Genomic DNA, 11,590 nt, shown 5'->3' with positions numbered 1-11,590 from the left:
TTACGCTTTATATATTATTTTTTTTATATTTTATATAATTTTTACATTTATACTGGGTAAGCATTGAAAATGCTAGTGGACAAATAACAAATTTCTCATTTATATATTTATTATATAATGTACTACTGGTAAAGTTATTGTCATGTGACCCGGAGGTCACAAGTTCTAGTCTTGGTAATAACAACAACAACAACAACAACAAACCCAGTGTATTCCCACCTAGTGGGGTCTTGGGGGGGTAAGATATACGCAGTCCATACCTCTACCTCTGATGAAGTAGAAAAGCTGTTTCCGATAGACCCCCGGCTCAAGACACGAGATACCACACAAACACATAGTAAAGCACAGGAGCAGATTACATAACATAAATACGACACCCATAAGTAATATAAAACAGAGGAAAGCAGAGGAAAGCACACAGATTCGTAATAAAACATGGAACACGGAAGACGGAATCATAATAGGAATAAAACCCCCACCAAGTAATTCCCTGCACTAGCGACCCAAACTGGCCCTAATCCTCTGCCGAAATTCGCGCCCTCCAGACCTTCCTATCTAGGGTCATGTCCTCGGTGAGCTGTAACTGTTCCATGTCCCGCCTAATCACCTCGCCCCAGTACTTCTTCGGCCTACCCCTACCCCGCCTAAAACCATCCAACGCTAGCCTCTCACACCTACGGATCGGGGCATCCATGCCCCTCCTCTTCACGTGTCCGAACCATCTCAATTGTGCTTCCCGCATCTTGCACTCCACTTAAGTCGTACCTTCTCCCGGATAGTCTCATTCCGAACTCTATCCCCTCTAGTCAGTCCACACATCCAGCGCAACATCCGCATTTCTGCCACCTTCATTTTTTGGATGTGGAAGTTCTTAACTGACCAACACTCCGCTCCATACAACAAGGCCGGACGAACTACCACCCTGTAGAATTTGTCTTTAAGCTTGGGCGGCACCTTCTTATCACACAGCACCCCCGACGCGAGTTTCCACTTCATCCATCCCGCCCCAATACGGTGTGAGACATCCTCGTCAATCTCACCGTTACTCTGGATCACGGACCCAAGATACTTGAACTTATCCCTCTTACATACCTCCTGTGCTTCCAGCTTCACTCCTACCTCATTCTCCCGCCTCACGTCATTAAACTTGCATTCCACATACCCTGTCTTGCTTCTGCTCACCCTGAACCCTTTAGACTCAAGAGTTTGCCTCCACACCTCCAATTTGTCATTCACACCCCCTCGAGTCTCATCTATCAGAACTACATCATCTGCAAAAAGCATACACCACGGCACCTCCCCTTGAATGCGCCGCGTCAACATATCCATCACCAACGCAAACAAAAAGGGACTAAGAGTAGATCCCTGATGCAATCCTGTCAGGACAGTGAAATGCTCTGAGTCTCCTCCCGCCGTCCTCACCTGGGTTTTCGCTCCATCATACATATCCTTAATTACTCTGGTATATGCCAGCGGTACTCCACTCACCTCCAAGCATCTCCAAAGCCCCTCCCTGGGGACTTTGTCGTATGCCTTTTCCAGATCGATAAAGACCATGTGCAGATCCTTCTTCCGCTCCCTATACTGCTCCACCAACCTCCGCACCAGATGGATTGCCTCCGTCGTCGAGCGGCCGGGCATAAATCCGAACTGGTTTTCCGAAATAGACACTATCCGTCTCAGCCTCACCTCGACCACTCTCTCCCAGATCTTTATAGAGTGACTCAATAACTTAATCCCCCTATAGTTATTGCAACTCTGAATGTCCCCCTTATTCTTATAGAGAGGGACCATGGTACTCCACCTCCACGCCTCGGGCATCTTTGCCGTCCTGAAGATTTCATTAAACAATCCAGTCAACCACCTTACACCAGCCTCTCCAACGAACTTCCAAAACTCCACCGGTATCTCATCCGGCCCCGTCGCCCTACCCCTTCGCATCCTGCGGACAGCCTGTCTAACCTCTTCTACCTTAAAACGTCTACAATAGCTAAAATCCCGACACTCCTCTGAGTGCTCCAGTTCCCCTAACACAATAGCTTTATCCCCTTCGTCATTCAAGAGCCTATGAAAATACGATTGCCATCTCTTCTTAATGTGGCCGTCCTCCACCAAACTCTACCGTCCTCCCCCTTAATGCACCTCACCTGATCGAGGTCACGACCCTTCCTCTCCCTAGCCTTAGCGAGTCTAAACAACTTTTTCTCCCTTCCTCTCCCTAGCCTTAGCTGCCGTGACTGCTGACTTCGCCTCCTTCCTCGCTAGCTTGTACTCTTTCCTGTTTACCCGCTTCTCCTCTTCGTCCTTACTTTTCACCAACTTAGCATACGCCCCTTTCTTGGTCCCCACTTTCTTCTCCACCTCTTCATTCCACCACCAATCCCCCCGACGGTGCCCGGCCCGGCCCCTAGAAACACCCAACACCTCACTTGCATTCTCCCTGATGCACCTTGCCGCTCTGTCCCACATACTATCCACGTCCCCCCTACACTCCCACACCCCCATTCCCGCCAACCTCTCCCCTATCTCCCACGCATTCACTGGCGTCAGGCCGCCCCACTTAATTCTCGATCTACACTTCTTAGTCCTCCTCTTTCTATTCTTCTTTATACCCAAATCCATAACCAAGAGCCTATGCTGGGTCGAAAGATTCTCACTCGGGATGACTTTACAGTCCTTACACAACGCCCTATCCCCTTTCCTAAGCAACAAAAAGTCAATCTGAGTCCTGGCTACCGCGCTTCGAAAGGTGATCAGGTGCTCGTGCTTCTTCGGGAAGCCCGAGTTCACCACCACCAGCCCAAAGGCCCTCGCAAACTCCAGTAGGGTCGCCCCCTCGTCATTTCTCTCCCCAAAACCAAAACCACCATGCACGTCACCAAAGCCTCTCGGTAGCGCCCCGATGTGCCCGTTGAAATCCCCTGCTACAACAATCTTCTCCGAACTAGGCACGTCTCTCACCACCTCCTCCAAAGCCTCCCAAAACCGCATCTTCTCCTCCCCCTCCGATTCCACTTGCGGCGCATAAGCACTACACACGTTCAGGGTAAACCCCCGAACGACCAACTTAATAGTCATCAACCTATCGTTGATCCTCTTCACCTCCACTACCTGACCTCTAAGCTCTTCATCTACTAAGATGCCAACTCCATTCCTACGCCTGTCGCTCCCAGAGTACCACAGCTTGTAACCATCCACATCCCTAGCCTTAGACCCTACCCACTTGGTCTCTTGGACACACGCAATGTTGATCCTCCTCTTCCTAAGAATCTTCACAAGCTCTATGAACTTACCCTGAAGGGTCCCTATATTCCAAGACCCAACCCTCAGCCTACCGTCCTGCCCTCCACTACCCCCCCCGCGGCCAAACCTTGGCCTCCCGCCCTCTCCTCATCCCCCGCCCCCACCACGGCCCCACTCCCCAACCCCCTCGGACATGACCCTATCCACCCATTACCGCCCACAGCCACAACTACACGAAAGTATAGGAAAATATACAGATATACACGGTGGTAGTACCAAATCAGCAGCAAGGAAATACAAGGCTCACACAAATTCAAAGGAATACTCCCGAAACAAAACTATACTCAATTAGGGGGCAAACACCACCGGACTCAACACCCACCGCCCCAAATACAGGTTCCCAGCCAATAACCCAATCCAAAGCAGTGGAAGAAACGACCACAGCAACAACAACAACAGACAACAGACAATGTCCACAAATTCCACGCAAGTCAAGGTACAGGGGCTACTACTAGCATAATACTAAGAATGGAATATGAAATAATGAAATAACGAAAATAACAAAGGTTAGAAGTCACCGGATTACGCTTGGAGCTGCGGCTGCTGGAGACGGAGCGGCGGGTGGCGGCTGGAGATCGGGCGGCGGCTGGCTGGCTGAAGGTCAAGGTGGGGGGAGGGCTGGTGTACCCCGCTTGGGGGGGGGGGGGACGGACAGGACAGGTAAGGGTGGGGGGGCCGGCGGTCGGGTTGGCGTCGGGGACCGGAGGTCGGGGCCGGCGGTCGGGTTGGGTCGGGGCCGGGGACCGGGGACCAGTGCGAGAGGGAGGGAGAGAGGGGAGGGAGAGAGAGAGAGAGAGAGCCGTTTGGGCGGCGGCGCCGGGGGCCGGAGGTCGGGCCCGGCGATCGGGCCTGGTCGGCGACGGGGGCCGGTGACCGGTGCGAGCGAGAGAGAGGGTAGGGAGGAAGAGAGGATCAACGATAGGTTGATGACTATTAAGTTGGTAATAACCTCTTGCTGAAATGCAAGGTAAGACCATGTACAATGTTCACCCTTGGGTTGGGGTCCTTTTCTGTACCCTGCCCATTATATAATTTACTACGTATATATTTTTGGCTGGTTTTGAAAGTTCTACATACATTGAGGGGAGCTTTGGAGTAATTGGTAAAGTTGCTATCATGTGACCAGGAGGTCACAGGTTCAAGCCTTGGAAACAACCTCTGCAGAAATTCAAGGTAAGATTGTGTACGATACACCCTTGTGGTGGGATCCTTCCCTGGACACCACTCATAGTGGTAGCTTTGATGCACCGCCCGGACACCGCGCATAGCGTTAGCTTTAAAGCACCAGGCTGTCCTTTTTGAAAGTTCTACATATTGATTTTAAATTTGTAATATGTAAGTACTTTTTTATTGAACAAAAATAACGTCTTAATTAAAATTTTTTTAAGGTAAAAGGCATTAGTACCCCCCCCTTGAACTATGACCGAAATTCCAGTGACATTATGTTCACATTATCTTCACGGTGGTTTGTTACCTCCTAGACCTTTTTCCTACATTTTTTTGCACCGTAGGTGCTAAAGTGGAGCCATAACCCAATTCACTGAGCTGTAGTGATATGCACAGTGCAATGTGTATATGTCTTTTTTTCCAATTTTTATTAATTTTTAAAAAAATCCTATTTTTTTTTTATTGTATTTAAAATAAGTGAATACACTTGATTTTTGTTATTTATATTTTTCTTGGATTTAAAAATTTTTCAAATACAAGTAACTTTTTTTGTTTTTCCTTGCCCTTTATTTAAAATTTTCTCAAATATATGTATTTTTTTTTCCTTTTTTACCTTATTTCATTTTTATTCTATTGCTTTTATTTATTCTTTTTATTTTCTTTGCCTTTCCTTGGAATGCCTCGTATTTAAAATATGTTAATTTCAGTCGGATACCAACAAAAGTGAAGGAAATCAAATAAAACAATTAAAACGTTAAATATAAATGTCTCTTTTTAATTTTCTTTAAAAGAAAAATACTTGTAATTTTTTCAAATCAAATAAAGTGAATAGATAAGGACTAGAAAAAGTTGTTAACATTTAAGGGAAACACATATTTCACAAAGAAAGAAAGGAAGATGATTATTAAATGTTAATAATTATGTGTACTAACTAATATTAAAAATGTTTAGTTAAAAAGGGCATGCGTCCAATATTGATTAGTTTTGAGCTCTCTATACAACCTTAACACTAAAGGGTGCTTTTTTTTTTTTTTTCTTTTTTCCATTTTAAAATAGTTTAGGGGCAATAAGTTAAGAGTGGACACATGTCCATTATTCGTAATTTTCCTGTTGATGGATAGCTTTGGAGCAATCGATAAAGTTGATGCCATATGATCAAAGAGGTTATGGGTTCAAGCATTGAAAACAACCCCTTGCAGAAATGTAAGGTGAGCTGCGTACAATAGATCCTTGTGGTCGGATCCTCGGATCCTGTACAATAGATCCTTATGGTCGGATCCTGTACAATAGATCCTTATGGTCGGATCCTTCTCCAGATCATGCGCATAGCAGGAGCTTCGTGTACCGGGCTGCCCTTTATTTTTTTGTTAAAAGCACTTTTTAAAAAAGATTAGTCAAACACAATTTGCTTATCAAAAACATTGATGAATTAGCAAAATACAAATTGCTTATCCTAGAAGTTATTTTTTGAAAGCTATTTTAATAAAGTGTCTCAAAATAAGTACTCCCTCCGTCTCATTTTATGTGTTATCATTTCCTTTTATGTTCGTTTTAAAAAGAATGTCACCTTTTCTTATTTGGTAACTATTTAAAGAAACAATTTCACTTTTACCCTTATTGTCCCACTTATAAGGCCTCAATTAAAAATAATAATAATAATACATTATTTTAATAAAGGACAATTTGGTAAAGTCTTTACTTATTTCTTAAACTCCGTGCCCCATCAAACTATGACACATAATATGGGACGGAGGAAGTAGTTTTTAGTCTCTTGGCCAAACATGCTCTTATTTTTCCTTTAAAGTTTTGCCTAGCACTTCTTCTTTCTAAAAAAAGTAGCTAGACTAATACTGACCCGCTTGCCTTGTATAGTTGTGTGTGTGCATGTGCTGTGATCTCTGTGTTATGGTGATTGTTTATTGAAATAGTATTATGGTGGAAGCATGGATTGTTCTTTGGTGGGGAACAATATTAGCAAGGTGTTACTGATTGTGCACGTTGCTCTGATTTCAAGCAAAACAAAGTATGTCATCTTGCCGTCAAGTCAACAAGTGTCTTGTTTTACCTAGATATGTTTTGCGCTAGTGGGGTGTGTAGAGAATCAGGAAAAATTCTAGGAGAATCGTAAAGATGTGCAAAAATTAAAAGACAACCCTTGTTCCTTGAAGATTAATATTCGGTGGTAGTCAGTTTATGGAAGATTAATATTCCTGGAAATGGTTGTGAGAAGGTAAATTCTTTGTAAATTTTGAACAAAGTCCTTGAAACCATTGCAAGATATAGGTAAGAAAGAATATAGGTCATAAGTTGAATTTGATTGCAGCAAACATTAGCAAGTGGGAAAGAATCTGTAAGGGAGAGGCTAGAGACAGATAGAAGTGGAGACTTAGCTAGCGTTTGGACATAGATTCCCAAATATTTTTGGCAAATCATTTTTGGGTCAAGATTTGGGTGAAATTCTTTGGTCATAGTTTTTGGGAAAAATATTTGACTTTTTTAAGAAATATGAGTTATACCCATAAGTTCTAAAAACTATTAAAATTATCCTTGACTTTGTATTATCATTTTATACCGAACATGTTCCAAGATAAAAATTAAACTCATAAATTATAAGCTCCAACCTCCTTATAAACAATTTCACACATAAGTGTGAGCTATCAAAGTTTTCTCAACTCAGAAAGGAGCATCCAATTTTTCTATGTGCATTACTTTTAACAAGTGCTATGCAAATACCAAATTTAATTAATGGGGTTGGTTGACAAATAGATATTAGTTGGGATTAATTAACGATGGGGTATTTTTCTAAATGTGAAAGTTTGGGGTAAAGTTTAAATATTTAGTAGTTATCAAATAATAGAATTTGGCCAAAAAACTTATTTTTTCCTAGTATTCAGGAATTTGGATTATTTGCCAAAAACGTTGCCAAATAAATGACAAATTATATTGCCAAACATTTTTTGCCAAACTTTCCCCCAAATATTACTTGGGATATTTGAGGCCAAACGGGTCCTTGTACCAACTTCTATATGGTGGACTGTTTGGAAAGAAAGGAATTCCACGTGTTCTGTGAGCAGGAGCAACTCAGTTCAGCTGATAAAAATGAATTATATTTTTTTTTTGTGGTGTAGTCTATCATCCTACTCTGGCCAAACTGTAGAAATTCTCTATATAGTCCATCTAGGTTTAGAACAGCTTCAATGATATAATTTTTGACAAATTGAGCCAACCTTACACTGGAAACAATAAATAATCCATGAAGGAAAAACCCCCTATTCCTTCGAACAATTAGGCAACAGTTATTTGGTTCCAGTTCCTATAATTTATACCTTAGTATAGTAGTACCAGAGGAAATCAGCAATAAGCAATCAGGTCGAGTGGTGATTTTTCATCCGTGTATGTGCATGCATGATGTCGGTGTAGCAGAAAAGAGGAGAAAAGATTTTTAAGGTCTCTGAGTTTAAGATCTAGTGGTTTTAGGTCATTGTCTGGACTGGATGAGAAAGTTATAAATTGTACCGAATTGTATATTTACCCACCATAACATGGTTTTATGGTCTCCAAGTATCTTAGAGGGTTTCGTCTTGGACTGATATGGCAATCATGAGTTGTGGCGAATTATACCCCTAAACATAATCTTTCTTTGATGAAACCCTAATGACATGCCAAGATAAGTTGGTGGTTAACATAAGGCAGATCTTCACTTTTCATTATCCCCCACTCCACACCCGACCCAAAAAAACAGCAAGGCATTTTTTGTGTCATTTTCAAATTGATGTCGCCATTCATCAGACAAATGTGAAGAGGGGTTGATAGATTTTAAATTTCTTCATGCTCTTAGTGCATCAAAAAAAGACTTCTGAAGTTACTTTTACTGCTATTGAGCTTAAAGCAATTTTTAGGCAAGTGATAGGAGGAAATCTCCGCGATTCGTCGTCTTCCCAATGTTGTACTAGTTTCTGGCAAGATCCTATTGCTGTTCTCCTTGAATCATATTTTACCTTCAGAGTATTTTCTTTCAGCTGTCACTTCTTGTGGCATCCTTGTATGGTAAGTTGGGATGAGCCCTTCTACACATAATATTTATATTAGAGGGAAAATTCTCGATCCCAGACCCTGTTAGATGTCTGCCTGTGGCTGGTGGCCCTCTGGTTCAGGAGGTTATGCAACGTGCTCGATGTTGTAACTGACTAATCTTAAGAGGAAGTATGTGTGTGTCTTATGATTCCCTGTGTATGAACCTACGGTCTTGGTTTGACAGACTTACTCAACGAACCTATGTGTATGTGCTTCTCATTGTGTGATTTAATGGATTGGGAGATTTTTTTTTTCTTTGGATTTGGACATTTTTTGTTAATCTTTATTGAAAATTTATTTCAGGTTCGTTTTACAGTTCTTGAGGAATGCTTACCCCTTGCAGAGGAGACTTTCAGGCAAGCAATAAAGAAAAACTATTACACAAGGGGAAAGTTTAATTGCGAATTATCTTCTGAACAGGTGCTGCCCTTTTTTTTTTTTTGTGGTTAATGGATATCCCAAGCATTTGCAAGCACCGTCTCTTCAGTTTTCTTTTGATTGTCAGTACCTACAATTTGTTTGTATTTGTTTCTAATTGATAGGTGAAGAACCTGTGCAAGCTTTTCACTACTGCAGGCAAAGGGTCCAGCTCCAAAGGCACACAGCTCAGACCTGAGACCAATGTGGTACCCAAACGAGACAGAGCTAGGAAGCGTGCTCGGGATGAAAGAAGACGTCCTGATCGTGCTCGACGGTCTGAGCGGGTCGATGATCGTCGGTACCGTGAGCAGGTTGAAGATCGTCGGTACCGTGAGCAGGTTGAAGATCGTCTGTACCGTGAGCAGGTTGAAGATCGTCTGTACCGTGAGCAGGTTGAAGATCGTGTGTACCGTGAGCATCCCCATTTGCATGAAAGGAGCTTGATTACATCTCCTTTGGTACCATTAGCCCCGCTTCAACCTTTACCACCAACTTTGGTTAGAGATCCTTATAGACAGGAGAACGTGACACAGCACAATGAGTCTCACAGGCAGAGCCGATTGGTGGAACTCCCTGATGCCTATAGGCGGGACACAGTGACTGGCAATCCTGGTGTTTACAGAAGACAGGCTTTAGTAGAGCCACGTGAATACTATAGGCGGGAGGGAATCCCAGAGCACCGTGAATTTCATCAGCCTATGAATTTGGAAACTAGACTCCCGGCTGCTGCTGGAATTAATGATTCTTATTTGTCATACCGTGAGCGTCTATCATACCATGATCCTGTTAGCTCAGTGCGTTCCCAGCCCGAGTATAATCCCCCTCCCGCTGGTTTGCGATCAGAATACCGTCATGGTGGGCCATCTGCTGTGCACAGTTCTGCTAGAAGCATACTCCCAGAGTACCCTCCATCTGCAGTGAGCTCTCTGTATGAGTACCCTCGTCAACCTCAATATCGATATTAGGTTACGAAAAAAGGTACCATCACATGAGGCTCTCTCTCTCTCTCTGTCATTTCCATTAGAAATCATGCAGCTTAAAACTTTTAGAGAATCTAGAACGTTCTCAGAATTCACTGGGCCTCTTATTTTATGTTTTTAAAACAGTTGTAGTACATGTTATTCCCCTATTCTTGCTGGAAGCAAGAGACTTTGTAGGCGGTATACCTTATTGTGTTTGGATCAAACTATTATTTCCTTGCAGCAAAGGAGATTAAACCTTGTGTCAGAGCTCTATTTTATTTAAGTTAGGATCAAACTTAAGTATGCCGTAGAATTACTAGTGTTGTCTTACAGACGTTTTTGCCGTAGAATTACTAGTGCTGTCTTACAGACGTTTTCGTCAAAAATTTGAAAGCAGCAGTGTTTGCAAAATCCTTTTCCAAAATTTTCAACAGGATGTTGTTTTCTGCTCTTTCAGAGAGCCTGATCTTCTAGGTACTGGGTTCTAAATACCGCACTAGATGGGATTGCAGAATTGGAACACGTAAGGGGGTCTGTTATTCCATGTTATATGCAGGGACTTCTAACTGCCGCCTTATGGGAGGTAAAAAAGAAATACCTCGTTACGCATTGCTGGGTTATGTAAACATTAGTCTACACGACTCATTTTTTTTTTTTTTTTTGACAAACTGTTGAAGATCACAAGATGAGGAGGTGCATTATTGTTGTTGTTAGTGGTGGTAGTAGTATTATAAGTGAATCATATTATTGGAAATCCCTTTCTTGATATGGTCGGTGAAGATTCGGATTTGGATTCATAATTCCTCAATATCCTTTAAATGGAAGGTTGCTTTCTTCACATGCATGTGTGGGGTTATTAATATATTTGGTGGGCAAAATTCAGAAATATATCTCCTTAATTATGAGTTTAATAGAGACAGTTTCATAATTATATAATATAGTAAGTTGTATTTTGTATTTTTGCAAACTGTTCTACAAAAATATAATGATATGTATTTTGTATTTTTGCAAACTGTTGCTACAAAGTATGCTACAAAATGTAATTTAATAAAAGTATTGTTATTTTTTGTAATTTAATACTTAAATATGCTACTTTATATATTTTTTTCATATATTTATGTTAATTAGCTTAGTACAACACTTAATGATTATGGATTTCACTCGTCTGCATTAGTAGTGTAATATCTTTTATACTATTAATATCATTTAATATATCATAAGATGTAGTTTGGTTTCTTTTTAGGTTATGTACCATATATGATAAAAACTTACACGCACTTGATATATACACCAAACTAATGTTTTTTATCATGATTATGTAATTAAATTAAGTAAATTACACATTGATTAATCATGGTTAAGTAACATGGACTTTAAATTCAAACACATGGTATGCATGTATTGGCTTGGTGTATATATCGGGTGCGTGTTCTTGTTCTTATTTTATCAGTGTGTAGAAGTTAAACTCCACATTTCAATCCTCTTAGGAAATATGAATTTTTGAAGTTTTATTTCTCGCCTTTGAGGGGCCAAAGTCATAATATGTACTTGAAGCTTAGTTAAATTGTTAGCGGTGGTAGTTGGGTCCTCAAGTAGACTTAAGGTATATAATATGGGTTTGCTTCAAGAGGAAAAAAAAAGTTTCTAAAAGTATGGTGCTAAAA

General features: G+C 41.5%; 1 protein-coding gene across 2 annotated transcripts in view; it reads left to right on the top strand.

The window, feature by feature from the left end:
• Window positions 1-10,191, top strand: part of LOC107873503 — a 15,877-nt gene extending 5,686 nt beyond the window's left edge. For both annotated transcript variants that reach the window (XM_016720375.2, XM_016720374.2), the window contains 2 exons: window positions 8,848-8,964; window positions 9,087-10,191. In XM_016720375.2, the coding sequence (XP_016575861.2) occupies window positions 8,848-8,964; window positions 9,087-9,929 (960 nt within the window). In that variant the 3' untranslated portion in view covers window positions 9,930-10,191. The remainder of the gene's footprint in view (window positions 1-8,847; window positions 8,965-9,086) is intronic.
• Window positions 10,192-11,590: the final 1,399 nt, after the last annotated feature.

This window comes from Capsicum annuum, chromosome 6 (genome assembly GCF_002878395.1).
Source record: "Capsicum annuum cultivar UCD-10X-F1 chromosome 6, UCD10Xv1.1, whole genome shotgun sequence".
In the NCBI taxonomy this organism is placed as follows: domain Eukaryota; kingdom Viridiplantae; phylum Streptophyta; class Magnoliopsida; order Solanales; family Solanaceae; genus Capsicum; species Capsicum annuum.
Note: the sequence above shows the minus strand (reverse complement) of the source record. Positions and strands in the feature narration are given on the sequence as shown.